This window comes from Oxyura jamaicensis, chromosome 18, assembly GCF_011077185.1.
Source record: "Oxyura jamaicensis isolate SHBP4307 breed ruddy duck chromosome 18, BPBGC_Ojam_1.0, whole genome shotgun sequence".
Taxonomy (NCBI): Eukaryota; Metazoa; Chordata; class Aves; order Anseriformes; family Anatidae; genus Oxyura; species Oxyura jamaicensis.
In genome coordinates, this window is record NC_048910.1 from 11,522,031 (window position 1) to 11,549,442 (window position 27,412).

At 67.1% G+C, this 27,412-nt stretch overlaps 1 protein-coding gene across 4 annotated transcripts in view; it reads right to left on the reverse strand.

Moving 5' to 3' along the window:
- Positions 1–3,764: 3,764 nt before the first annotated feature.
- The window catches only part of SDK2 (sidekick cell adhesion molecule 2), a 45,874-nt gene continuing 22,226 nt past the window's right edge, over positions 3,765–27,412 (reverse strand). For 3 of the 4 annotated variants that reach the window (XM_035342501.1, XM_035342503.1, XM_035342504.1), the window contains exons 3-45: positions 22,488–22,594; positions 21,096–21,243; positions 20,154–20,287; positions 19,140–19,251; positions 18,726–18,916; positions 18,513–18,596; positions 18,236–18,430; positions 17,938–18,054; positions 17,626–17,793; positions 17,288–17,390; positions 16,943–17,119; positions 16,726–16,862; positions 16,320–16,467; positions 16,110–16,250; positions 15,835–16,016; positions 15,513–15,628; positions 14,649–14,844; positions 14,361–14,459; positions 14,052–14,243; positions 13,842–13,963; positions 13,664–13,773; positions 13,423–13,573; positions 13,019–13,256; positions 12,811–12,926; positions 12,479–12,668; positions 12,182–12,280; positions 11,743–11,937; positions 11,460–11,661; positions 11,136–11,239; positions 10,959–11,029; positions 10,634–10,769; positions 9,862–9,918; positions 9,543–9,644; positions 9,239–9,354; positions 8,413–8,599; positions 8,152–8,289; positions 7,924–8,085; positions 7,655–7,780; positions 6,820–6,984; positions 6,495–6,635; positions 5,586–5,724; positions 5,242–5,368; positions 3,765–4,196 (exon numbers count right to left, since the gene is read on the reverse strand). In XM_035342501.1, coding sequence (XP_035198392.1) covers positions 3,843–4,196; positions 5,242–5,368; positions 5,586–5,724; positions 6,495–6,635; positions 6,820–6,984; positions 7,655–7,780; positions 7,924–8,085; positions 8,152–8,289; positions 8,413–8,599; positions 9,239–9,354; positions 9,543–9,644; positions 9,862–9,918; positions 10,634–10,769; positions 10,959–11,029; positions 11,136–11,239; positions 11,460–11,661; positions 11,743–11,937; positions 12,182–12,280; positions 12,479–12,668; positions 12,811–12,926; positions 13,019–13,256; positions 13,423–13,573; positions 13,664–13,773; positions 13,842–13,963; positions 14,052–14,243; positions 14,361–14,459; positions 14,649–14,844; positions 15,513–15,628; positions 15,835–16,016; positions 16,110–16,250; positions 16,320–16,467; positions 16,726–16,862; positions 16,943–17,119; positions 17,288–17,390; positions 17,626–17,793; positions 17,938–18,054; positions 18,236–18,430; positions 18,513–18,596; positions 18,726–18,916; positions 19,140–19,251; positions 20,154–20,287; positions 21,096–21,243; positions 22,488–22,594 — 6,295 coding nt within the window. In that variant the 3' untranslated portion in view covers positions 3,765–3,842. The remainder of the gene's footprint in view (positions 4,197–5,241; positions 5,369–5,585; positions 5,725–6,494; positions 6,636–6,819; positions 6,985–7,654; positions 7,781–7,923; positions 8,086–8,151; positions 8,290–8,412; positions 8,600–9,238; positions 9,355–9,542; positions 9,645–9,861; positions 9,919–10,633; positions 10,770–10,958; positions 11,030–11,135; positions 11,240–11,459; positions 11,662–11,742; positions 11,938–12,181; positions 12,281–12,478; positions 12,669–12,810; positions 12,927–13,018; positions 13,257–13,422; positions 13,574–13,663; positions 13,774–13,841; positions 13,964–14,051; positions 14,244–14,360; positions 14,460–14,648; positions 14,845–15,512; positions 15,629–15,834; positions 16,017–16,109; positions 16,251–16,319; positions 16,468–16,725; positions 16,863–16,942; positions 17,120–17,287; positions 17,391–17,625; positions 17,794–17,937; positions 18,055–18,235; positions 18,431–18,512; positions 18,597–18,725; positions 18,917–19,139; positions 19,252–20,153; positions 20,288–21,095; positions 21,244–22,487; positions 22,595–27,412) is intronic. The other variant, XM_035342502.1, reaches the window with a different exon arrangement.

A 27,412-nucleotide genomic window follows, 5' to 3' on the forward strand; every position in this document is an offset into this window, starting at 1 on the left:
AAGCTGCTGGTGTCACCGGTGCGAGGACAAACCCGCGTGCAGGGGGCGGCTCCGTGCCCTGCCGTCCTGCTGCGTGGGCTCGGCGGCACCAACCCGAGGTCTGCGGCTGGGTCCGGGCAGTGCCCGGTGCTGTGATGGCAGCGGTGCTGAGCGGTGCTGATTCGGAAGCACGGGGCTGGCACGGCACCAAGGCTCCGCTGCGCTGAGCACCGCGGCCAAACCGTGGTGGGCACAGCCCCTGGGTGCCCAGCACCACCGCAAGAGCCCCCCGCCTGCTCCTGCGGGCTCCTTCCCGGGCCGTGCTGCCGCCTCGGTTCGCAGCGCTGCCATTTCCATAGCCGGTTTGGTTGCCCAATTTTATTTTCCCCGCTTTGCATATGGGAAACCGAGGCAGGACGCAAAGCGCTGCGCCTGCAGTCCAGCGCCCTGGGAACCACCACCCCTGGATGTGCTTTTTTTTGGGTGGGGTCGGGGGTAGATGTGGGAGAGGAGGCTCCATCCCGGAGCTCCCCCCGCTTGCCCCAAGCCACCCCACGCCTCGTTATCTGACAGATCAGCGCTACCAGGCCAGCTCAGGGCAGATGTAGGCCTTGCGTGGCCGGCGCTGGGTGCCTCACCTGACGCTGTCACGGGAGCGCAGCGCCGGGTGAGACAGCGCAGTCAGGAGGAATTAAAATCAGCCGGCTGGTGGGGAGACAGCGCTGCCGGGGACGGCTCCCCCGGGCTGGCGGAGCTGCGGCTGGGAAGCGCAGGCACCCACTCAACTCGAAAAACTGCCTGCCAGAGCCGGCCCCTGCTCCTCTCCGCACCAGCTCCGGCCCTGCAGAGCCCCCGGGGCTGGATGTGGCCCCAGGGAGGTGGCTGCGGGGTCGGGGTGCTCGGAGGCTCGGGCGGCTGGGTGGCTACGACCCTCCCTGAACCCATCGCTGGTTCTTTTTCGTGCTTCTCGGCAGCTTTTGAGAGCGGAGTTAAATAAATAAATAAATAAACAAATTGCTAAGCACTTTGAAAAGCCAGGGAAAATGTGCCCGGGTTTCCCAGCAGCCCCGTCCCCTCCTCCCCAGCCAGCGCCTGCCAGCTCTGGCTGCTGCTGCTGCTGGCTTGGCCGCTCAGGAGATGCTGCTGAGAACGCCGGGCGCTTTCCCCCAAGCCCTGGAGCTGCAGTGGGGTGTGGGGATCCCCAGGCAGGCAGCCGGGGTGCTGGGAGTGGGGCACAGCCCCCAGCCACCCCCAAATCCCCCCAGCTCCAGGGTTGCATTGGCGCTGGCTGTGGCTAGAAACCTCCCCAACAGCCCCCTGCACCCCACAGACAGCAGCTCGTGCCAGAAGTATGGGATTTCACCCCTTCCCCGTGCCATTCACCCGGGGTTGTGTGGTTATCCATCCCGGCGTGACTGCGCCGTGCGCTCACCACCGGCGCCTCGGCACCCGCAGGTGCCTGGGCGAGCGCCGGGGCAGGGTGCGTGCAGGTCGGAGCCTGCCACGGGCAGGTTTTCCTCCTCCATTCCCAGAAAGCATGCTTCCCCGGCCCCAGCGCGCTGGGATGGAGCTCGCACAACCCCAGTGCCCTCCCGGGAACCCCGGTGCCACTGCAGCCGGCACAGCCCGTGCCCTGGGATGGCTTCAGGGGGTGCGCGGCGTGGTGGTGCTGAGCACCCTCGGGTGCAGGCAGGAGGCGCAGACCTGGGTCTGTCCTCGCTCTGCTCTCCTGTCCCTCTGCCCTGGTGTGGGGCCAGTGCCATCCCCGTGGCAGCAGCTCCACGTGGCAGAGCATCAAATCCGCGCTGTGCAGGGGGCACGTGGGGCTCTGAGGACGCGCTGAGCCCCGTCCCATCACCCGCGATGCAGGAGGAGCCGTCCCCGTCCCCGCAGCCCAAGGCAAGGGGAAAGTGGAGAGGCTCAGCTCCAGGGAGCTGGCAGGGAACTGGAAGAATTGGGAGGAAAAGGAGAGCCCAGGCTGCGGGCAGTTCCTCTTCCACCTCGCCGAGCATTTCCCTGAGCTCTAATTACACCTCCCTTCGGCTTAACCCGGAGAAGAAAACGTTACCGCTTGGCCATACCGACGTCACTTCAGCTCGAATAAATAAATACAAATGAATCACGAAGCTCAGCCTCGGCTTACGGGTCACAGCCCCGCTTCTGGCACGGAAACACCTCCCCAGCGCGTCCCTGCCCCGGGGCAGCGAGCGGGTGCCACTCGGGAGCCACACGGCCGCGGTTTGGGGTTTTGGCTTCTCCCCTCTGTCCCCCTTGGCTGGCCCAGCCCCGATAAGCTCGCGGTGCTCGCCCTTGGCAGACCGCAGGCCCCAGCCGAGCGCCAGCCGGGGATTGCATCAAGGCCGGCGCGGTGCCGGCGGCTGCCGACAGCTCGTCCTCGCTGGAGCAGCCGGCAGCTTTGGGAGCCCACCCAGCACCGATCGATGTCTGCACCGGGTGGGGTGCCAGCACCCTGGGCTCCGGGCCAGCTCCAAAGCAGGACGGGTGTCACCTGCCGGCAGTGCCCTCTGCGCCCTGCTGGCTCTGGGGACGGGAGCTCCCACCCGTGGCTCACCCCCGTGCCCCATTTCTCCTGTCCCAGGGGAGTCCCTCCCTCAGCCCTTTTACTCCCAACCCCCATTGCTTGCTGCCGGAGGGGTGACCAGCAATTACACCCAAGCGTGTCACCCTGATTTCCCCCCCCCCCCCGCCTGGTGGCAGGGGCTGGGTGCAAGAAACGGGGGGGAGGGGGTGGGGCCTGGTGGGGCCCCCCCCCCCCCCTCCAGCGGCCCCTTTTCCCCCAGGTACCAACTCCAGTCCTCGGGGACGGACAGAGGGACACGTCCCGCCAGCTCCTTCGCGGCCGCAGCAGGGTGACAGCGGGGACAGGGGCTCATCCTCAGGCTCTTTATTGGCATCTCCTCCCTCGGCTCGCCCTGGGCGCCGCGGCCCCGCCGGCTGGTGCCCGGCTCGCCGGTAGGCACTGCGGGTGTTTTGCTATGCAGAGACCACAGAACCCTCCCCCCCCCCCCCCAAACCCCGGGCCGGGGGGCCCCCCCCGGGCAGGCCCACAGCCACGAGCCCCTCGGGCTCACAGGCCTCTGCTCCAAAGAGAATTAAAATAAAAACAGCCCCAAGCCCCCAGGAAGGCGGGGAGAGGGGGGGCACAGTCACTGCATCACCCCCACCGAGTCCTCTCCGAAGCCCCTGGGTGCAAATCCGAGGGGACGTCAGCACCACTCGCACCTCTTGGGGCTCCCCTGGGGTTTACTCCGGGGGGGGGGGGGGGGGGGGGGGGGGGGGGGGCATGGAATTAATTATCCGCATGGTTCCTGGCGCAGCAGCTGCCCCCTTCCCCAAAGGATCCGGGCTGGGGGCTTCAGCTCCAGAGGCTTTCAAGAAGCAGAGCCCCTCTCCCCCTGCAGTCACCCATCCTCTGTGGCACCGCCCGGCCCCGTGGCCCTGGGGGACGCCGAGCGGAGGGGCCGGGGTTTGGCACGGCGAGGGCCCCCCCCCAGCTCCCAGGGCGCGGAGCCGCCAGCCCCGAGTCCTGCCGAGGAGTCTGTAACGCAGAAAGCTTTGGCCAGAAGACGAGCTGGGGGGGTTTGCTCCCCCAGCCCAGCACAGTCACTCGGCATCCTGCTCCAAGTTCTGCCGAGAAAAGGAAAAAGCCCAAGCCTGTGCCCACGGCAGCCGGGGCTTTGCCCCCTGCGAGCCCCAGCGTGGCCAGCCCTGGGGCCCTCACCATCCCCCTCCTCTTCTCCCCCTCGTCGCTTTTTTCTCGATTCCTTGGGGCTTTTTTTTTTTTGTATTTTTTTTTGTATTTTTTTTTTCCTTGCTCCTTTCTTTTCGCTTCTCTTTAAATATCAAACGAAAGAGGAAAATCCGGCGATGGGGGCTCTGGAGCCAGGGGCCAGGCTGCTGGGCGGGCGGTAGAGAGTGCCGGGCTGGCTGGGGGGGTTGCCGGGGGTCTGGGGGGTGGGAGTCCTGCTGGCTTTGGGGCGGAAGAGGCTGCCCTGCTGCGTGGAGGTGCTGGTGGAGAGGGGCGCGTGGTCGGGCTCCCCCGAGTCGCTCTCGGTGTAGCTGTACGCCTGCGCCCGCGAGATGCCCTTCTGCTGCCGCCGCCAGGAGTTGTAGTAGGTGGGGTCGCTGATGTAGTGGTTGACGAAGGAGTGGGCTTTCTGGTGGCCTGGGTCCACCTCGTACTCGCTGTCGCTGCCCTGAGGGACGGGGGATAGAGAGGTGAGGCCCCAGAAACGGGGAGATTCCCGGCGCCGGCATCCCCAAGGGGGTTTGGGGGCTGCGAGGGCTGCGGCACGGCGGGGGTGGTGCTGCCTTTTTGCTAAAGCGAAATAAAACCTCCCCGCAAAAATAAAGCGGAATAAAAACCTCGCACAAAAGGCTCGCGTGGCCCTTGGGGCCCCCAGGGCGGTGGGGACTGGGGGTTTGGGGGGGCGGTGGGTGCTGGCGGGCGGCCCCCCTGCGTCCCGCTGGCGGTAATTGGATTCAGCCTCTCCCGGCCGCGCACAAAGGGCCCATTGAGGGGCGGCGGGGAGGCAGCAGCGCCGCGCCAGCTTTCAGCTCTCGCCGCTCTTCACAGCTCCTCAAAAGACACTCGATCCCCGCTCAGGCAGGAGGGAGCGGGATCCTGCTGGGATCCTGCTGCACCACGGCGGAAAAAAAAAAGCTGGCGGAGGAATAGGGGGGCTCAGGGCCAGCCCCCCTCCTGCTCGGGGACAGGGCTGTGCCGCGGGGATCCCCGGGACCTTGCCCCAGGCTTCAGCCTCCTCTTTTTCGGCTGCTTCCCAGCATCCGGCCCCAGGGGCGATGCTCCGTGGCCTCCCCAGGGGCTGGCTCCTGCCCGGCCAGGGCTGCCCAGTTGCTCGGGGAGGACACAAAGGTGCCATTCTGTGGGGCTGGCAGAGCCGCCGCCGTTGCCACCAGCGACCGGGCAGCAGGACAGTCCCCAGCCCGCTGCCCTCGGGGAGGGGGCCCCGTGCCGTCCCCCTGCGGTGCCCACGGGCCGGGGGCTGTGCCAGCTTCCTGCTGGAGCCGTGCCACGAGGCCACGGGGAAGCGCTGCGTAAATGTAGGATGGGGCACGGGACTGGCAGTGCCGATCCCAAACGCACCCCGGGACCCGCGTGGTGCCGGGCAGGGAGCGGGGTGAGGCACGGGGGGGCTTCCCAGCAGCGCCCAGCCTGCCCCCAGCCCCTCTGCCCCCATTTCCCCGGCCCCTCCGTGTGCGCAGCCCCACGGGGGGTACCTGAGAGTCGGAGACCTCGGAGGGTTTCTCGGTCAGGCTGCTGCTCTCGGCGGGGATCAGGTCGTTGTACTTGGTCACGTCCTCGTCCGAGTAGTGCAGGCTGCCGGGGCTGGGCCGTGGTGGGGACCTTGGGGACAGGCGGGGGCTCAGTGCAGGACCACCTCGGGGCCATGCCTGACCCCGGGACCCCCAGGGCAGGCTCGGGGACACCACCAGGGGCTGCCCCTGGGCACGCCAAGACCCCTCGAGGATGCTGCCTGTGGGTGAGTGCCCACCACGGGGACAGGCATGATGGCTGAGAACGCCCTCCTGCCCAGGGAGGGGGCTGCGGCGGGGGTCCCTACCGGGTGTAGATGCCGTTCTTCCTGCAGAAGGAGTTCTTGACGGAGAGGCGCCGGTTGTTGAGCTCCAGGGCGGGGAAGCTGCCTTCGTCCAGGCTCACCATCTCGCCGTGGCTCAGGGCGTTCGCCTTGGAGCCGTTCCCTGGGGGACGGGGTCTCAGCCTCCCACCACCTCCCCGAGCCCCCCGGGGGTGACGCAGCGCCGGGTGCTCCGACCCCAGCCCCTGCCCCGACTCCTCGGGGGGCAGCAGGAGGGGGCAGTGCCAGCCCTGGAGCTGGGGGTGGCACAGCCTGGGGACACCCACGGGCCGTGGGTCCTGCAGCAGCCCCGTGCCCGGTGCCGCCAGCCCGCCTCGGCTCCCACCCTGACCCGCTGCATCACCACCAGCTCCCGGCTCGAGGGCTCTGTTTGCTTAACGAGGAGGTCTGGATTTTCCCCACAATTTGAGCCCTTGATACGGCTAAGAAAACAGAGCCGTGTTTGACTAATCCCGGTGACCTCTGCCGAGCCCCTGCGCGGCCCTGCCTCCGCAGCTGACAGCGGGACGAGTCATTTATTTAATCTCTACAGCTTCCAGTGCTCTCCGCGAAGCCTGCTGCATCTTTCTGGAATGTCACCAGGTCTCGGGAGGAGGCAGCTCCAAGGAGGCGCGTTGGGCGCTGCCCTGGGCTCTCTCTGACCCGTTTGGACCCCAAAAGCAGGCAGGGGTACCCAGGGGTGCCCTGGAGAGACTGATGGCACCAGGGCTCTGCACCCCCAGCTGGCACCCCACGGGTCCGAGGATGCCCAGCGTGCTGCCTCCCCATCCCACGGGCATTTCGCTCCCCCTGCATCCCAGGCAGCCCCCCTGAGGTCCCCAGCGGGTGCCCAGCACCGTCCCCACCCCAGGACAGAGGACCCCCGGCGCTCACCCGAGTCCGACTTCTTGGCGTACTTCTTGCTCTGCCCGCGGATGATGAGCACGAAGACGAGCAGGAGGATGAAGATGAGCCCCACGAGGGCGATGACCACCAGGAACCACCACTCCTCGTAGAAGGGGTTGGTTTTCTGGGCTGGGGCACAGGGCAGGAAGGATCAGAGGGAGGTGGGGGGGGGGGCAGGCAGGGGTGGGTGAGGCAGTGTGGATGGATGGGGAGACCCCGAGGGATTTTGTGGGAGCTGGGTCCGTGCGAGGGAGCTGGTTGGGTGGGGATGGCAGGAGGAGGTGGCACCCCCCAGGGACACCCCCGCAGTTACCTGAGACCGAGGGGGACGGCGTGCTGGGGGTCCCGTAGCCGTAGTCATTCACGGCGATGACGCGGAAGTCGTAGCTGACCCCCTGCTTGAGGATGTCCATGCTGAAGGTGTAGGAGGTCACCTCCTTGGGAATGTCCTTGATGAGGATGTCCCAGAGCCCCTCGTCTGCAGGAGGGAAGGGGCTGAGGGTGGCACCAGCCCTGCGGTGCGGTGCGGGGCTGCTCTCCCCTGGAACCCAGGCAGGGGACGTGCCCCTTCCCAGCCCCTCTCCCATTTCTCTCCCCCCCCAGCTCCTGCTGGGAGCGTGCCCTCTGCCATCTGCCCGGCTCCATCAGGCGCCGAGCTCTCGCTGCAGCATCGTTAAAAAGCCCTAACGAGGCGCGGGGCTGATTTATCACCTCCCTGCTCGTGACCCAGGGCGAGGTGGCTCCCCGGGGACCGCAGGCAGCGGCACCGGCGCCCCGTTAGCCATCAGTGGGGCTGTCGGTGCCGGGGGCTGCGGCAGGAGAAGTCATTAAGGCAGGTTGCAGGTGCCTGCTGGCTCCTGCTGGGGGACGGGGGCTCTTGTCCCGTCCCCTCCCCGCCCCCCGTGGGACACCTCGGTGCCCCCTTGCCTGGCCCAGGGGACGTCAGCGCCTCCATAGCCGTGAAATCAGCAGCATGGATCAGCGCAGCTCGCTGGCCCCTTTCCATCAGCCCTTTGTCAGCACCCCTGGGGCAGGCACGTGGCCGGGTCCTCATCCCTCACGCAGCCCCCACCACGCAGCCAGCTGCTCCCTGCCTCAGTTTCCCCCGAAGCCATCACACCCCCGGCAGCGACGCGGAGCTGCGGTACCTGAAGGCCGAGCCTCGAGGACGTATCTGGTGATGGGCCCCTGGCCCGGGTCCCCGCTCGACCAGTGGATGGTGATGGCCGAGCCGTAGCGGGAGATGAAGGGCTCACCGGGGGGGCCGGGGGCACCTGGGGACCCAGAGCAGAGCTGGTGGCACGGGGACACATCGTGCACGGCACCCGCACGGTCCCGGTGGTCAGGAGCAGCACCGGGGGGGCTGTCCCCAGCCACATCTCCTCCCTCACCCCAAATCCCTCACGCCCCCCCCTACCTTCCCCAGGCCCCGTGGTGATGTTCGCTTCGATGTCCGGCCCGTAGGCGAAGGTTTTAGCCCGGATCCGGAATCGGTACGTGACACCCTCGGCCAAATCCTTCACCTTCATCCACAGCGGGCTGTTCCCCTTCACGTCCACCGTCACGATCTTACTGACACCTGCAGGGACCGAGGCTGAGCCGGGCCCCCCCCGCGCTCCCCCAGCAGCCCCCGCCGTGCCCTCACCGTCCACGGGCATGCAGGGCTCGTAGACCAGCCTGTAGCCCTCCAGGACGCCGTTGGGCAGCGGCGGCGGCTCCCAGGAGACGTTCACCGAGGTGGTGGTCAGCTCGCTGAAACGGATGGAGCCGGGGGCGCTGGGGGCTGCAAGGGAACGGGGTGGGGGAGACGGGGACAGCTCAGCGCTCACGGGACCCCCTCCCTACCCCCCGGCACCGTGCCGGCCCCTCTCCCCGCCGGGGGGACCGGACCGTGCCGTGTCCCCACCTGCCTGCTGCGTCTGGCCCTTGACGGGGGGGCTGCGGGGCCCGTCTCCCGCGGCGTTGAAGGCGGCGATGCTGACCCAGTAGGAGGTGTACCCCGTCAGGTTCTTCAGCTTCACCCCGGTCTCGGGGAGGAAGAGCGTCTTCACCCGCGCGCTCTCGTTCTGCCGCTGGGCCTCCCAGAAGTGGATCTGCGGGAGGACGGGGGCAGCGCGCCCAGTTCGTCCCCCTTCCACCCCTCCAGGCCCTTCGTGGCGCTCTGACGCCCCGTGAAGCCCTGTTCGGGCTCCTCACCCCCTGTCCTAAATCCCTGGGGGCTCCAGAGGGAAAGCAGCAGCCTCCCCTCGAGGCCAGCTCCAGGCTGGACATCAGCCGTGCGCCCTGCCTGCAGCTCACATGCACCGATTGCTTTGGGGTGATCCTTTGGGGACCCTGGAGGGGGAAGGCGATGGTCCTTGGGGGTCCCTCCCAACTCGGATATTTGGCGATGCTGCGCTTCTGGCACAGGACGGAGCCCGGGGATCCGCGGTGGGGGGGTGGCAGCACCCAGGGCTGCAGAGCGCGGCCGCAGCCCCGCGCCGGGCGCATCCGAGGACCGACGGCGCCCTCTGGTGCCCCGCTGCGCTCCGCAGCGCCCCGCGTCCCTTCCCGAGGGCGCTCCTGACATCCCCCGTGGAAAACAGCACCCCCCAGGGCACCCAGCACCTCCCCAGGGCTCCCCCCAACAGTACCCACGTAACATCTCCCCAGGGAGCCCAGCACACCCCCGTGGCACCCAGCACCTTCCCAGGGCACCCTCCCCAAGCCCCAGCTCAGCGCCAGCTCAGTACCTTGTAGCCCTGGATGTCCCCGTTCTGGCTCTCGGCAGGTGGTGGCTCCCAGGTGACATCCAGCTGGGTGGCCGTGGCCGCCTTCACCGCCACGTTCTGGGGCGCGCCGGTGGGCACTGCGTCGAGGGAGGGGGCAGCGTCACTGCCTGGCTGCAGCCAGGGAGGGGGAGGGACCCCCCCCGGTGTGGGGGATGCACGGGGATGTGCAGAGGGGATGGGGGCCACGGGGCTGCCGTGTGGTGACATGGGGGAGCACGGGGTACCAGGGCATTTGAGCGCCCCGGCAAGACACGGGCAGACTCACCTGCTTCACCCACAAAAACCTCCTGGGGGGGGCTGGGGGGACCCTCGCCCACGGCATTGTACACGCTCATGCGGATCTCGTAGCGCCGGTGCTTGCTCAGGTCTGGGGGGAGAGAAAAGGGAAGGGATGAGCGGGGTCCCACCGCCCCCGGGGAGCCCCTCGCTGAGGAAGAGGAGGGTGTCCCCGGGGAGCGGCGTCCCCTGGGCACACAGGGCACGAGGATCCACCCCACAGTGAAGGCAGGCAGGCAGGGGGGGTGACACGGGGGTGACACGGGGGTGGCAGGGGGGGAGGACAGGCACGAGGAGCGGTGACTTACTGTCCAGCTCGTACTGGGTGAGGGACACCTCGCTGAGGTTGTGCACGGCGTAGACGGCTGGCGGCACGGCGCGGGGAGAGCGGGCAGCGTTAGTCGAGGCACAGCGGGGGGGGCTCCCTCCTCCCAGCACCCCCCCCCCCCCCCCCCCCCCCCCCCCCCCCCGCCGGGCCAGGGGGACCCCACAAGGACCCTTGGGTGCCAGCGGGGCTGTCACAGCACAGAGGAGCCTTTTTGTCCCCCGGCCCTATCCCTTGAATGGCACAAACGGGGGTCAGGGCTGCGGGGTCTCCACATGGGACCAAGCGACTGCTCCTGAGAGCAGCAGCGGGGCAAGGTCTGGCCTTGGGTCCTGCCCTTGTCCCTGACACCCCAGCTGTCCCCAGAGCGGCCGTGACCCCGTCCCTTTCAGGGTCCGAGGACGGCAGCACACGCAGACACAGCAGGGACGTCACACAGCCCCCGTGGGAGGCGCGCACACGTGGACACCCGTGCTGCAGGCACAGAGCGAGCTGAGCACAGCAGGACCGAGCCAGCACCAGCACAGACAGCGCGTTAGGGACCGACAGACTCGGTGACACAAAGGGGACGGTGACACAAAGGGGCAGGTGACAACTCCACAGGGCACAGCTCGGCCTCCATGGCTCCGGGCTGGCACCCGGCAGAGGCGGTGGAGCGCAGGACGCTGGTGTGAGCGCAGGACACTGCCCTGCCCCGCGCTCCCCCCGCCGTGCCACCCCCCAGCCCGGTGTCCCCACGTCCCGCGGGCACTCACGGGTGAGCTCTGCCCACGTGGCACCCGGGTTGCCGATGCCGCGCAGGGTGAAGCCGCGCAGGCTGTCGTACAGCAGCTCGCGGTAGCGGAGGCGGAAGCCCAGCAGGATCCCGTTGATCTTGTCCTCGGCTGGGGGCTGTGGGGAGAGGCTGCTCTGACCCGGGCCACCCCAAAATTGCTGTCCCCAGCTTCAGCAGGGGGGCCCTGTCCCCAATACAGCCCCAAACCCCAGCCTTGGAGAGCCCGGGAGACCAGCCTGGCATGGCCACCCTTCGGTGCCACCTCCCACGGGGCAGGTCCCCAAGGGGGCACAGGGGGACAGTACCTGCCAGCGGATGAGCACCGACGTGGTGGTGTGTGGGGTGACGGAGAGGATGGTGGGGGCTTCCTCGGGGGCTGCGGGGTAGAAGCGGGTGGTGAGGCTCCGGAGATGCCCAGGGCACCGGAGGCCGGTCCCACGCGGGAAGCCACGGCACCGTCCCCGGCCCCTCCGGGCACGGACCCGCCTGCAGGGTGGTGAGCGACTCCGACTCCTCACTGTACTCGCTGTCCCCGATGTCGTTCGTCGCCTTCACACGGAACTTGTAGGAGGTGAAGGGCTTCAGCCTGCGTGGGAGCAGAGCAGGACAAGGACAGTGAGGCAGGCGGGCAGCCCCACGGATCCCTTCCCTAGGAGAGGGGACGCAGCAGGGGACACCAGAACCCTGGTGCAAGTACTTCCCATCGGATGGAGAAACCGAGGCACGGGGCGAGTGCCCAAAGCAGCGCCCATCTCTCGGGATCCCCAGCGTGGCACGGCCTCGTTCGGGGCCAACCCCTGCCTCACCTGTCCACGACGAAGGCGGTGGCGTTGTGGCTGACGGCGGCGGGGTGCAGCGCCCACTCGCCGTCGGGCAGCTCGCGGGTCTGCACCGTGTAGAAGCGGACGGGGGAGAGCCCGTCGCTGCCCGGCTCCCAGGACAGCAGCACGCTGCGGGCACGCACGTCCTCCTGCCGCGCCAGGGGCTTGCTGGGGGGCTGCGGGCGATCTGCGAGAGGCACGGGGCTGGGAGTGCTGCGGGCACCCCTCCGGGCACGCCGCCTCCCTCCCCACGGAGACCCCCTGGTACCTCTCTTCTCCGTGGTCACCACCAGGGCTTCGGCCGCCTCGCCCCAGCCCTTGCGGGTCTGCGCGGCGATGCGGAACAGGTAGGTGGCCTCGGGCTGCAGGCCCGTGGCCGTGTACTGCCGGGTGCTGGGGCCCAGCACCTCGACGGCTGCTGCGTTGGCCGCCGTGGTGTTGAGGCGGTGGGTGAGCTGGTAGGCTGCGGGGAAGGGAACGGCACCGTGGGGCTGCGCCCGCCGCCAGCCCCTCTCTGTGCCGCCCTCCTTCCTCCCCGCCCTGCCCGGGGACAGCAGGGGGAGGTTTTGTCCCAGTTCTGGGGGCTCCGAGGTGCCCTGGGGGTGGTCAGGAGCTGGTCCCTGCCCTGCCGCATTGATCCCTGCTCCCACGGGACACCCGCACCCCCTGCAGAGCATCGCAGCATTACGGGACGGCTTCCCACCTACCCAGGATGATGCCGTTGGGGGCCGTGGGCGGCTGCCAGATGAGCTGCACCGAGGTCGTCCTCACTTCGGGGAACAGGATCCCCACGGGGGGGCCGGGCACTGGAGGGGGAGAGATGGGGATCACCGTGAGGAGCACGAGGGAGGGCGCAGCGCAAATGGGGCCTGTCCCCCGCCGCCGGGAACGGCATCCCTGGGAAAAGGGATTGCCCCAGGGAGCGGGGATGGGACGGCCTTCGGCACGCCAGTGACCCCTCGTCCCATTGGTGTCTTTCTGCTCGCCCACGCGCTGCCACCCACCGTCATCCAGCGTCCTCTCGAGGATGGGGGGCCGGCTGGGCACGCCGTCGCCGATCCTGGTGAAGGCCAGCACGCGGATCTCGTACAGCGTGAACTTGCCCAGCCCCGTCAGCTGGGCGCTGCGGGACGCGTTCCCCTCCGCCAGCCAGAACCGAGCGCGCGCCTCCGAGTCCTTCTCCTTGTACATCACCTGCAACAGACCCCAGTGACGCGGCCGGACTGCAGCCCCCAGCGCCCCGGGGCTGGAGCAGCGTGGCACGGACCCGCACGGGCTCTCGGAGGTGGCACAACCCGGGCAAGCCGTGGCTCCTGGGGCTGCCGGAGCTGCTCACCTTGTAGCCCAGGATGAGGCCGTTGCAGTCCGCCTCGGGGATGTCGCTCCATCGCACCAGCATGCTGCTGGAGGTGGTGGCCAGTGCCGACACGTTGCTGGGGCCGGAGGAAGGCACTGGAGGGGGACAGAAGCGGGGGGACAGGAGCAGGGGTCAGCATCAGGGCTGGCCATGGTGGGCACCCGGCGCCGCAGGGGGTCGGCGGTACCTGACTCCCGCGTGCGCCCCAGCACCAGGTGGCTCCAGGGCCCCGAGCCGATGGCGTTGAAGGCTTGGACCTGCACGCGGTACTCGGTCCACTCCTCCAGGTCCTCGATGGTGTACTCCCGCTCCACGCGGTCGTGGACCACGTGCAGCGCCGCCCGCCCTCGCCCGTCCGAGCGCGCGTAGCGGATGCGGTAGCCCACCGAGTCGGGGTTCCCGTTGTACTCCTGCTCCAGGAGGGGCTGGCCCAGGGGGCACAAAGAGGCACCATCACTCCCGGTGTCCCACAGCCACCCCAGCTCCATCCCCCTCGGCCCCCCAGGCCCATCCAGCTCAGGCCCCCAGCCTCCAGCCTGCCCCCACGTGCACCGCACCCAAGGGCGCAGCACCCCAGGGCCCCCCCCTCACCATCCAGCGCAGCCACAGGCTGGTCTCGCTGGCTGTCCTCAGGGTGACGTTGGCGGGCGCCGTGTCCGGGGGGGCCTGCAGGGTCTGGATCCTCCGGGAGGGCAGGCTGGGGGGGCTGGTGCCCACGATGTTCACCTGCCGCATGCGGAAACTGAGGGGGGAAAAGAGGGGGGTCACGGCGGGGGGCGAGAGGGCTCCGGACCCCCGGGGAGGACGGCGCAGCGCAGCCCCGGCCACTCGCCTGTAGTAGGTGTAGGGGCTGAGGTTGGGCACCTCCATGGAGCGGGCGTCGGGCTCGTTAGCCAGCTGGTGGACAAGCCTCCACTCTTCGGCCTCGCCACTCTGCCCCACCTGCAGGGCGGCAGTGGGGTGAGCCGCCCCCCGGCACCCCGGTGCCACCCCACAAAGCCACCCCGTACCTGTGCCTCCACCTGCCAGCGGGAGATGGAGGTTTTGCCATCGTAGCCCGGGCGAAACTGGAGGGTGACGGAGCGGGGACCGATGTTGGAGATGCCCAGGTTGGTGGGGGCACCGGGGAGCTCTGCGGGGACGGGGCAGGGCGGTCGGCACCGGCTGCTCGCCCCAAACGCCAGCGGCATCCCGCAGCCTTCCCGCGCCGCCGCGCTCACCTGGGGGCACCCCCGAGGAGATGGTGGAGGAGGAAACCTGGCCCTGGCCCTTGGAGGTCATGGCGGCCACCTCGATGGTGTAGGTGGTGAGGGCGGTGAGGCCGGTGACGCGGTAGTCCAGCGTGACGTTGGGCAGGTAGTGGGTCACCCGCGTGTTGGTGCGGTTGTACTCCTCCCACGAGATCCGGTAGCCTGGAGGGCACCCCGAGCCGTCAGCCCCCCCTCGCCCACCCCCTGGGGGTTGAGCAGGGAGCGGGGAGAGACGCTATGGGGTCAGGGGAGGCTGTGCTCTGCCCTCAGCACCCTCACCCGTCAGGATGCCGTTCTTCTCCAGGGGCTCCCGCCAGCTGACCTTCAGGGACGTGTCCAGGACCTCGCTGAAGCTCAGGTGTCCCACGGGGCCGGGCACTGCACCAAGACACCCGGGGTCAGCACGCAGCCGCGCACCCGAGGGAGCCCACGGGACCCCCCGAGTGGGGCGAGCACGGAGAGGGCTCGTGGACACCCCGTGCCGCGTCCCCCCCCGGTCACCAGCCCCACCACGGGGCTGCTCGCTGCCGCCCCGGGAGCCGCGGGGTGCGCGGAGCCTCCCCGTACCGTCCTCGTGGGTGCGCACCAGCTGGGGCAGGCTGCGCGGGCCGTCCCCCGGCGTGGTGAAGCACAGCACCGACGTCAGGTACTCGGCGAACTTCTTCAGCCCCGCCACGTAGCCCACGTGGACGCTGTCCTGGAAGTTGGGCCGCACCGTCACCACCGTCGCCTCCTCCTCGTGCTCCGGCTCCCAGGCGATGAGCTGCGGGAAGAAGGCGCTGGGGCGGGCGCCGGCGTCCCCGCGGCACCCCCCCCAAGCATCCCCAGCAGCCCCATATTTATCCGAAGTGGATTAAATATCAATTAAGGGTGCGGGGAGCACTCTGCTGCCCGTTTACCCGCTCGAGCCCATTCTGAGCGCACGCGCTGCGATCAGCTCCCACCGATAACGGCGCGTAATCGCCCGCTCGCCTCCGTTTAGGACGGATGTTTGGGCATTTAATTGCTATTGTGCAAGATAGCCTATAGCAACTTCGTTAAACACTAATTAGGCCCTAAAAATACTAATCAAAAATACTAAGTGGCATTTAATAAGAACGTTAAATATCCTACTTGCTCCGCTTATCTCATTCAGCGGCAATTAAATTCCTGAACTTCTTTTGAGTGGATTAAGAAACAAGTTGAACGTTTTAATTCAATTTAATTAATGTAAATTTGAATTAATTGCAAATTGGAATTAATTACAGAGACTCCGAGCCCATGCAAGTGTTAAATCTCGGTAAATATTGTTTTAATCGTCAGGCTGGAATCGGTTCCAATGGCTGGGGCTGGCGGCGAGGACGCTGAGCCGCTTAGGGAGGGGCGGCCCCGGAGCTCCCCGCCGCAGGCTGCCCGGATTTCGGGGGGGTCCCGCGGGAATCCCCCCCTCACCTTGTAGCCCTGGTTGATGCCGTTGATGAACTGGGGGCTGGGGGGGTTCCAGGTGAAGCGGATGGTGGTGGAGTTGGTGGCCTCGGTCTGCACGTTGCCTGGGGGCACGGTGGGGACTGCCGGGACAAAGGGGAGGCTGGTGGCGGCTCTGCCGGGTCCCCTCCCTTGGCAGAGGGACCCCGGGCATCCCGGATGGTGTCCCAGGACACCCCCCCATCCCTTCCATCCTCTCCCCCCGGGAGCCCCACACCAACACGGCACAAGGCCAGCAGAGCCCTGGCCCCGCTGGGACCACCGCCAGCCCCCGCCCGTCCCTGCCTACCTCCCTGCAGCGTCCACTCGGTCACCTTCATGCTGTACACCCCCAGGCCGGCGCTGTTGTACGCCGCCACCTCGATCTCGTAGTTGGTCCAGATGATGAGGTCCTCCAGGAGCAGGTTGTTGACGTCGGCGTTGGTGATGTTCTTGAACTGGTAGCCCACGGGCAGCCCGGCCAGGCAGTACCTGGGGACAAGGGACCACCAGAGCCACCGGCATCCCCACGAGCAGCCCGGGGACGTGGGGGACAGGGTGCCCGCGTCCCCCTGCAGCACCTACCGGATGATGTAGCCCTTGAGGACACCGTTCTGGTGGCTCTCAGGAGGCGGCTGCCACTGGATCATGATGGACTGGTTGGTGCGCCCGCTGGCGATGACGTTCTGGGGGGGCGCGGAGGGCGGCTCCTCGGGCAGGGACACCCTGCGGGGCACGAGGCAAGGCTGAGCACCTGCCCCCCCTGGGGTAACTCGGCCCCCCGCCGCAGCTCACCTCTCCGTGTCCTTGCTGAACTGGCTCCTGCCCACGTCGTTCACAGCGCACAGGCGGAACTGGTAGGAGCGAGCGGGGACCAAGCCCCGCACCACCACCGACGTCAGCTCGGGGTCGACACTGGCCAGCAGCACGGTCCAGGGAGCGTCTGTGGGGGGAGAGGGGGCAGCGGGGGAAGGACCCGGCCTGCGGGGTGCCCGCATCCCCTGCCCGGTGGCTACGCAGTCCTCTGGTCCCCAGGCTTCCTGCAGCATCCACCTTCCCTCCCTCCTCACCCCTTTGCCACCCCAGCCTGCCTCGGGGTGATGATGAAGACGGGACTCGGCCCCACGTCACCAGATGGGGACCGCAGAGCCACCAGCACGGGGACAACACGGGGACGAGGCAGGTGGGGGCAGCCCCTTACTGTTCTCGGAGACCTCCACGACGTAGCGGAGCAGGGGGCTGTTGCCATCGAAGGGCTTGGCCCAGGTCAGGTTGATGGCCCGCTTCTCCAGGGGGCTCAGCGCGGCCACGGGGCTCTCGGGGGCGTGGGGGAGCTGCCTGGACGGGGCGGGGGACGCAGCGGTTAGGGAGGGGGCACAGGTAGGGGCACGGGGTGCCCGCGGGGGCGGGGGTCTCACCGGACACGGAGGTGGGCGCTGCGCGAGTCGTTGCCGCCAGCCGAGAGCACCTTGCAGGTGTAGGTGCCGATGTCCCCCGACCAGGTCTGGGAGATGTGCAGCGTGCCCGCCTCGTCCAGCCGCAGCCGGGGGCCGCTCTCCGTGCCCAGCGGGGCCCCGTCCTTCTCCCAGACGTACCTGTGCCGGGAGGGAACCCGGGGGGGGGGGGGGATCCTGGCACCCTGCGGCCGCCCAGCACAGGGGTCTCGGCGCCGGGATCCCCGTGCGCACGGCACCAGGTGGCACTGCAGGACCACGGAGCGGTGCCGAGCATCTCCCGCTCCGTCCCCAGCTCCTGGAACCCACCTGACATCCACGCTGGGGTCGTGGGTGACCCCACAGCTCATGGACGCCTTGGTCCCCTTGATGACGCTCTGGTCCTGCGGCGGGTCGGTGATGCGTGTCCGTGCTGGGGGGGGGGGACAAAGTGAGCCACCGGCACCACCCGGAGGGCTGGGGGGCACCAGTGGGGGGACAGAGCCACCAAGGGAGTGACGGCGGGGACAGTGCCACACGTGGCCTCGTGGGAGCGAGTGTGTGCATCCCTCCAAGCAGCCCAGCAGTGTGCCAGTGCCCATCCCCGGCATCCCAGGAGCTTGATCCCGTCCCGCGGCGCACGGAGCGGGGCGCCGCGGGTGCCTTACCCCAGACAACCAGGTCGGCGGAGGCTTCGTCCACGCCACGCGAGTTGGTGGCCAGGCAGGTGTAGGTGCCGGCGTCGGCGAGGTGCGCGGGGCTGACGAGCAGGCTGCCCGACTCCAGCAGGGTGAAGCGCGGGAGCTGCACCGAGCCGCTGGCCAGGATCCGCTCCCCTGGGTGGCACGGGGGGGGGGGTCCCGTCACCCGCAGCACCCGGCTGTCGGCCAAGCCCGCTGGACGCGTGCTCAGGGACCAAACCCGGGGGCGATGAGTTTGCAGAGACCACCCGGGGCTGCCCGCGCCCCCAGCCCCTTTACCTTTCTGCCAGGTGATGGCCGGGCGCGGAGCCCCCGAGGTCTCGCAGTTGAGGATTACGGACATGCCGTCGATCACCGTGCTGTCCTGGGGGCCCCTGGTGATGTTGGGGGCGATGCCTGGGGGGCAAAAAGATGGACAGCCACCCATGAAGCCCTTCCCAGTGCCTGGACTGGGCACGGGGAGTCCGTCCCTGCTTGGAGAGGGTCCCCACCGAGCCCAGTGTGGGGGTCCCACCCCACCCACTGCCCACGCAGGGCACCCCAGGCTCCGGGGGGACAAGGAGGGGTTGGCACCTACTGGTCACGGCCAGGTACGTGGTGGTCTGCACCTCTCCGGCCGCGTTGCGGGCGAAGCACTGGAACATGCCGGTGTCGTCGGGGAGCAGCCCGCTGATCTGCAGGCTGCCGTCCGCCAGCAGCTGGAAGCGGGGCAGCTGCTCCGGGCGGAGGAGGGACGCGTCCTTGTACCACGCCATGTCAGGGGGCGGCACGCCTGCGAGGGCCGGGGCTGCGTCACGGATGGGGCCGTGGCGGGCACGGGGCTGTGATGGGCAACGGGGGGGGGCACTCCTCACCTTTGGCTTGGCACGGGATGGCCACCACCTTCTCCATCTCGGCCGTGATGTGCCTCTCCGGCTCCTTGATGAACTGCGGGGGCTCTGCCAAGGGAAAGCGTGGAGCCGGGCGGCGTTAGCGCCGGGATCCCCCTCACCCATCCCCAGCAGCCGCCTCCCATCCCGGGGGGCTGAGACCCCCCCTCCCCGCAGCTCATTGCACGTGGGGCTCACCCAGCACGGACAGGTAGGCGCCCTCGGCCACGGCGGGCACGCTGCTGCTGCGCAGCACGGCCTCGCACTCGTAGTAGCCGCTGTCGCCCAGCGCGGGGTTGAGGATGGTGAGGCGGCGGCTGTAGTCGCTGATGCCGCTGGAGAGGGGCACCCCGTCCTTCTTCCAGATGATGTGCAGCTTGATCAGCGGCCTGGGGGGGGCCAGGAGGGCGTCAAGAACCAGCTCTAGACCCCCCTCCTCAGCCCCCCACTTCCCTCCACCCTGCGGGACCCTGCGTGGGAAGGGACCCGGCATGGCACCGGGGGAGCTGGGACACCCAGCCCTGGGGCTCATGCTTCACCCCGGTGCTTGCAGGGCTGACGGGGGGGGTCCCCCATCCCCATCCCCATCCCCTCCCCTCCGCCGCTACTCGCCTGGCGTTGGCCACGCACTCCATGGTCACCTCCGAGGTGCCGGCCACCACGCTGGTGTTCCTGGGTGGGACAATGATGGTGGGCGCGATGGGGTCGGCCGGGCCACCCACGTCTGGGGAGAAGCAGGCCAGAGCGACAGCCGTCAGCACCCGCACAGCGTGGAGGAGGCAAAGGGGGCAGGGACCTAAGCCCCCCAACTCCCCCAGGACCCCCCGGCACCCGCCGCAGGCAGCAGCTCCCTGCGCAGCGCCGGCTGGCGGGGAGGAGGGAGTATATAAAGCAAAATAATTGCGACAATAAAAAACCCTCATGTAGACGTTGTAAAAATGTGATGGGCTTGAAAGCTGCTGATATAGCTGAATCCATAAACACGGGCTCTAAGTTGTTTATTACGCACCGGGATGGCCGAGGTACAGAGCAGCAGATTAATGGGGTGGGAGGGAAGGGGGGACAGGCACGAAGGTGTAAAAGCAGCCACGAAGCAAACAGCGAGGGGGGAGCCGGGATAAGAGCTCCAGGAGGGCTGAGACCACTTCGGGACATCTTCCCTGGGCTGGGGTCACCACTGAGCAGGGACCCTGGGCTGGGTCCCAGGGGGTCCGGACATTTGGGGCCACACAGGACACCTCCAGACAGGGGCTGAGCCAGAGCAACAAGGACCAAGAGGGGTCCGTGGCCAGGCCAGGGGCTGGAGCAGGGCAGGGTGACCCCCAGCAGAGCTGATCCCACGTGGGGCTACACCGCGCCATCCCGTCCCGGGGCACGGACCCATCCCAGCACCCGCGGGCATCCTGGCAGTGCCGAGCCAGGGCCGGCGGGGAGAGCTCTGCTGACAATTAGCACCCGGCGCCGGCTTCCGCAGCGCGAGCCACGGTGCCTGTGTAAATTTCGAGGCAGCCGAACTGTTAAGTCAGCAGAAGCCTCCGAGGAGATTTACTGCAAATGAAATCTGGGCGCGAGCCAGGCGGCGCTGGGGAGCGGGGCCCGGGGGGCGCGGGGCCCCCCGGCACTCACTGGCCACGGTGAGCGTGATGGGCTGGCTCGTCTTGTTGTCGCCGTTCTTGTCGTTCACCGCCTGCACGTAGTAGCGCCCCGCGTCCGGGGCCACCGTGGAGAGGATGACGAGGGTGTTCTCCAGCGTGATGGCTCTGCGGGGCGGGCGTGGGATGGGGGACGTGAGCGCAGAGGGGACAGCGATGTGCCGGGAACCTCCTTCCCTCACCCCACGGCTGCAGCGGACCCGGGACCCCCGGACGGACGGGACGGGTGCGACCCCGGCATGCCACAAGCACCTGGACACGTCCCCGTCCCTCAGAGGGAGCGGGGCTCAGCTGGTGGCCCCAGGACCATGCCAGGACCAAGCCCCGCACCGCCCACGAACCTCCCACGCCAAGCAGCCGCCGAGCGCATCGGGTGGTGCAGATTAATGGGGCTTTTTGCCTTTTTTTTTTTTTTTTTATGGAACGATCTAATCTGCTGGAAACATGAAATGGTTTGGGGAATATATTTTACCATTAAATATGAGATAAAGGAGTTTTATCTCCTCAATCCTGCTTTGCAAATAGAAAGGAGCCCAGTTCAATTCCTGCATAATGTGGGTTACAAATTCAATTCCCACGGGCTGTGCGCGTCTGCCAGCGGTGGGCTCGCCGCTCCGGCAGCGCTGGGCCCCAGCCTGGCCCCGCAGGGATTCCTGGCACACCCGTGCCATGCCAGCTCCTTCACACCGGTGCTGCCCCGGCACGTGCCGAGCCCCCTTTGCCCACCCTCCTCCCTCCTATTTTCTTATTTTCCTTTCCTTTCATTTCCCTGATGGCAAACGGAGCCCAGTTTTAGTGCAACGTGCTTGAGACAGCTGCTGAGCACGGAAAGCGCAGCCCCCCGGATACTGGGGGGATACTGGGAGATACTGGGAGGGGGGTACTGGGGCATGGGGGCTCCGCAGGGGCTACTCACATGCGGCTGCTGGGGGAAATCTTCCTCCCGTCGCGGAACCAAGTGACCTGGGGCTGGGGGAAGCTGGCGATGCGGGGCGCTGGGATGACGGCCGCCTCGCCGTGGGACACGCTCTGCTGCGCCTCGCTGTCCTCGAAGCTCCCCATGTCTGCGGGGTGCAGGGGACAGCGGCGTGGGGACAAAGCAGGACCCGGCCCGGGAGCAGGCTGGAGGCTACGGGGATGGGGTCCCACAGGGGTGGGGAGGATCCGCCAGGGTCTGCTCTTCCCTCCTGAGCCCCCGCACTGCTCCCACGTGCCCGGGGCTGTCCTTGCCCCAGGATCCATCCCCGCAGACCCCAGAGCAGCTCATCCCCATCACCCCCAAGAGGATGGGCACAGCGAGGAGGGCTCAGCCCCAGGGCTCCCCAGTGACCCCCCCCGTGAGCAGGGACAGCCGAGGCACGACCTTGGCTCCGCGGCGAGGTTGGGGTGCCCGCGGGCTGCAGATTTATAACAGCGAAAAGAGCGAAGCAGGGTGCGTGGAGAAAGGGGAAGGGGGGGATTTTTATTGACTTCCCTTAATTGCTGTAATTAAAAACATGTAAAGAATCTTTTTTTAATGACTTTGCCATTATCATTAGTTGTTAGCGCAGCTGCCTTATTAATTTCTCATTAGCTTCCTGATTTGTCATTGCTCCTCGGGAAGGGGTTTATGGGGATGGGGCTGGGGGTGTCCCAGAGGGAAGGGGGTGGCAAACAGCAGCAAGGTCCTGGGACACAGAGCCAACAGCGCGGGCACCGGCACCCTCCCGTCGTGCTTAACACCCCCCATGCTCCCAGATCAGGTCCCTCCACCACCCCCAGGCCCCACACATCACCACCTCGCCCCACTCCGAGCCCTCACTCCCCGGGGGACACCCATTTGCAGGATCGGTGCTGAGGACTGGCAGCAGCACCCAAAACCAAGCCTCCCTCCCTCCGCTGCTCCCCGAGCTCCGCGCTGATGGATGCGGCGCCGGCCCCGGGCGCACTCCTGTTTGCTTTCCCTAATGGTTACAAACGGCGTTTGTTTTATGCTCTCCAGGGAGTGCATAAAGCAAAACCACACCGTGCTGCCTTTCACACCTCCCGGGAGCCGCAGCTGCCCTGCCCGAGGTGGTGCCGTGGGTTTCCACCTGCCCCCGCGCTCCCCATGGCCGTGGGGCACATCCCGCACCCCTGAACTGTCACGGCACCGAGCAGGGGACAGAGCAGCCAAGAGGCAGTGACACCCCTGTCCCCACCAGCATCACCCCGGGGGATGCAACAAGCCCTCGGCTGCGTGCGTCCCCGCAGCACAGACCCGGCCAGCCCAAAGCCCCGCTGCCGCAGCGGGCTGGCTGTCCCTGCTGTCCCCAGGGCTGTCACTTACAGGCCACCTGCACCTCGGTCTGGCGCTGCAGCAGGGCTCCCATCCGGTTGCGGACGATGCAGCGGTAGAAACCGGCGTGCGTGCGGTCCAGCGAGGTGATCATGTACCTGCAGGAGGGAGCAGCGCTGAGCGCACGGCGTGCTGCGGCCAAGGGGGACAGCGAGAGACTGCCACAGCCCCCAGGAGGGGCTGCAGGTCCCCCCCGCCAGCACCACACTTGCTGGGCAGCAGTCCCTGCACCAGGCTCTGTCCCCACACCGCAGCTGCTGGAGGTACGAGTGTGCATTTGTGCGCAAGCTGGGGGGCCAACACAGAGCCCCCCCGGCACAGAGGGGCTCACGTGCAAGCCGCCAGCCACGGAGCTCATTGCCCTGCTCCTTCCCGGAGCCGTGGTGCTGCCAAGGTGACAAGGTGACAGCTTTGGGGCTGTCAGAAGCAGGATTTGACCTAGGACCTGCAGGCGGTGCTGCCTTCTCCATAAGGCCAGGCCTGGGGGGGTCCGCCCGGGCTGCCGCCCCTCTGACGCGGGGCTCCGACAGCCTCAGCAGGGCATGGACCCAGGACGTGGCACTGGGGCTGCCCTGCGGGGACCAGAGCATTTCCCCCCCGGTCTGAGCAAGAAGCCCCTTTCCTCGTGCTCCCCCCAGCCCTGCCTGCACCAAGGCTCCGAGCCCAGCTCCGCTCTGACGAGCCAGGGCTGAGCCGAGCTGCTCTTATCAGCCCCAGCGCCCTCGTCGCCGCTCTTATCAGCGCCAGCGCCGCGCAGGCTGATCGGCAGATAGGGGAAATAACCACGGCTCGGCTCTGCTGCTGCCACCCAGCATCACCCAGTCCCCACACCAGACCCCGCTCGGCACGTCCCAGGGCATTCCCAGCCCCTGGGACCACCACAGGTCCTCCTGCCGGAGCCCCCCCCGCTGACCCCAGGGGGGCCGGGCAGGCTCCGCACCGCTGCCTCCCCGAACAGGGAGCGCCCCGAGATAAAGCGGAGGGGGAACAAAGAAGAAAGCTCAGCCCTCCTCGCCCGAAATCCAATCCTGCGTTAAAGCACGCCGCGGGCTGTTTCGGCAGAGCTTTGTTTGTTCTTTTGATAACAGAGCGTAAATTAAACTTGCATAAGATGCGAGGAGCGCGTCCCCTCTGCGGGGATCTCCTGGTGAGGGAGACGGCACTGGGGGGGTGCGGCTGCCCCCGAGCCAGGCTGGGCACCTCGGATGGACCCCTGCCAGCACCCACCCTCAGGGGCACTTCTGTAGGCTCCAAGGTCTGGCCCTAGGCTGACACAGGGATGCTCCGACAGCCACCGTGGTGACAATAGGGACCAGCTGGGTGCGCATCCAGAGGGGAAACGTGCTGGGGAAGAGCCGTGTCCCGCTGTCCCGCACGGCGGTGGCGGCATTCGGAGCCCCAGCAAGCGCCAGCATCACGCAGAGCCACAGCGCTGCCACCAACCTGGCCACAGAAAGGGTTGGATTTGGAGGGGTCCCAACCTCCCCTACAAAGGGGAGCCAGGGCAGGACGCACAGCTCCCCCCATCCACCTCCTGCGCCGCTCTGGGGCCGTGCGCCGAGGCAGCAAAGGGCACTTTGTGTGCCAGAGACAGCGAGTCCCCACGGGAGAAAGGAGGGCGCCCTTTGGGAACGAGTCCTTGAGTGTCACGGCTGGTATTTAAAACCATCCCTACAGGCCTTAAATAAGATATTTCAATTCCAGGGAGCTGTCAGGAACTGAGGCGGACACCAGAAGTAATGGGCACGCTCTCCTTGCCTTGTCCTCGTTAATAAATCACGCAGGCACACCGCGACTCCTACACGTGTGCGGACGGACGGACGGACACCAGCCCACGCCAGCCGCCCACAGCAGCGCAGAGGGGCGCACGGAGCCCCCGCGCAGCCCCCTGTGCCTGTCCTCGCTGCCACGTCCCCTCCGTGCACGAGGCGTCCGCCTGTTCCCTCTGCAGCATCTCGTTCCCGAGACACCTCCGTGGGCACGGGGAGGCGTCCCCAAACCCCCTCCCCCGGCAGAGACAGCCCCGCAAAGCCCAATTAACGGGGCCTCGTCCCTGCGCCACCGGAGCTGGAGGAGCTATTAAGGAGACGAGCTTTTGCACACACCTAAGCGGATGAAAATAGCCCAGAGAAAGGAAATCAATTACCGGGCGCAGTCTGGCCTGCAGTTATTAACCGACACGAGCAGAGAGACGTCGTTCTCTGCCACTTGGCTTCTGCAGAGGCTTTTATCCCAGATTGCTCGGATGCGATTCCCTTCCCCAGCCGTGGATGCAGGAGGATGGTGACCAAATTCACGCTTCTCGTGGGGTGAGCGCTGCCCGGGGGCTTGGTGCGAGGAGGGGGAGAGGCGAGAGGTGCAGCCCCCCAAGGTTCGGGCGGGCAGGGGCCGCAGCACCCCAAATCCAACCCAAACGGGCTGTTTTTGCCAGGAAACAAGCTGGGAAGGAAATCTTGCCTCGCTCCCGGAGCATCCCGTGCTGCTGACTCCTCCGTTTCAGGGGCTTGTTTGTTCTGCTTTTACAGACAGAGGTTGACAGGGCATCGTCCACGGGGAAAAGCACTTCCAAGGCAAGAAGTGACCAGCGCTTCAGAAGAAAGCCACGACAGAAAGCAGCCGCGGTCTCCAGGCTCGCTCAGGAAGCGGCTGTGCTGTGCTGGCACCGGTGGGGGGGGGCTGAAGCCAGAAGCCCCGTGCCAGGGGACCGCCGGGTTCTCAGAAGCATCCAGCGAGCAGGAGGCGGCTTTGGCAGCGGCTGGGTTTGACAGAAGGATGGGCTCATGCTGGAAACCAAGTCCTCTCCATCCGTCTACTGCGCCAGGGAAGCACCTGCCACGTTCCCACCAGCAGCTCGGCTCCAGCTCACGGATAAAAGGGGTGAAGAGCCCCCAGCCCCAACCCGATCCCAAGCAGCTGCTTTCACTCTGGGGCAGAGACACCGCAGCACAGCGCAGGGTGGCAGCGAGGAGAGGCTCCTGGGTGCCCCAAGGACCCCCCCACCCTCCCATGGGTGCCTGTGCTCCCCACGGGAGCATCGCCGTGCCCGCGTGGCACGGCACCAGGACCAGCCACAACCCCCTCGCCGTGCGACCCCGGCGAGGCACCGGCAGCACCAACACCACGGGCACGGGGTCCCCAAACTCTTCGTGCTCTGCTTCCCAGCACAGCGGCTGCATGCCCTGCTTTGTTATTGTAGGGTCGCTCACAACACCACAGGCCCCCCGCGCTCCGGCAGAGCAATGCCCCAGCCTTGGCTGCTGCCGGGGGCTCTGTTATTGTAGGGTTGACGAGAAGCGTGGTGCTGACGTTGCTGAATTATTATTAGATTGAAGGGGTGGAGAGGGGCCGGGAAAAGCACCAGCCAAAGGATCCGATCCATCAAATTTAAAGCCAGGAGAGCGCAGAAATCTGAGCAGTTCCTCCAGTGCAGCCCGGTAACAGCAACAGCTGGATCCGATTTGGGGTATAAGCACATTGGCACAGCCCCCTTTGATTAATATCCTGTATAACGACTAATTAATTCTAGAGGGGACATGTATTTGAACAGTTACTGTGTGATAATGAAATGTCAAGTGAGCATTAAAACACACTTAGCGAGGGTTTAATGACTCCCAGCATCAGAGCCGGGTGCCCCAGCACCTCACCCACACCACGCCGCCACGCTGGGCTCCTGCTCAATATGTTTTTAAATACTCCCCCTAGGATTTCATCAGCGCCCATTAGCTCTATTATTGAATCTCAATTAGCTCCTGATTGGAAAGGGCTCTGCTTTGACACATGTGACCGGAGCCATCGCCTCGCCGCTTGCCAGCGGTGTTTTCCTTTGGCCAGGGGAACTGCAAGGGCACCAGCGGCCCCATGAGTCACTGCCTCAATTGGCCCTGCTTAGGACAACGAGCCGTTTCATAATTAATGCCCACACATCAATCTGCTGCCCTCCTGCAGAGCAGGCAGGGGAGCGAGCGGCTGCAGCAGGGCACCAGGCTCAGCCCAGGACGTGGCACCCAAAGGGTCCCCGGCGCTGCGCTCCCTGCAAACTCATCCACGGTGCCAGCAGCCACAGCTTTGGGCTCAGCAGCCCCCCCGTGGAGCTTCCCTCCCCCTGCTGCCCAAGCCCACCCAAGGCCCAGGAAGCCAAACAAGCCCCCGGGGACGGGCAGGAGGCTTTGTGCCACCAGTGGCACCCACCAAGCCCTCCCCAAGCTGCCCTTACCCGCTGGGCACAGCCTCCGCGGTGCCAGAGCAGCACGCAGTGGTGCTGAGCACAGAGATAGCACAGCAGCCCACTTAGCCTGGCTGCAACCCCCTTCTTCTGTTCATCAACTCCTGTTAATTACATTAATGAATGGCAATTAGCTCCCCAGGGGGTCGGCTGCTCTTCACACCTGGGCTGGCGGAGAGCTCACACAGGCAGCCCCTGGGGCCCTGCTCCTGGCTGGCGGCGTCCCAACTCGGGGTGCAACTGGGGAGCCTGGGGCAAGGCACCCAGCATGCCCCCGGACTGGTTTTCAGGGGGTTCTGCCACATCTTTTACAAAATTTGGGGGGGAAGTACGTGCTTCAAACACCTGGGACCCCCGGAGGGCCATAGACGCTTGGCAGAGTCCCGTGTTTGTGGCGCGCTGCGTCCCCAGGGGACATGCACCCCAAAACATCCCGATCCAGCAAAACAGCCCAGCGAGGGGAGCCAAGGAGCCCCAGAAAAAAGGGGCGAAGCCGGCACATGTCGGAGCTGGGGTTTTATTTTCCTGGGCTCCGAGCTCCTGGCACGGGGGGTCCGGGCTCTTGGGAAGCTCCAGGGGCTCCTGTAGGGGCTGCTGGGCTCCCCCAGCAGCTGTGGTGGGAGAGGAGCGAGGGCTGACTGCAGAGATGGAAGATGCGTCTCCATGGATGGGAGGCTGTCCAGAGGTAATCTAT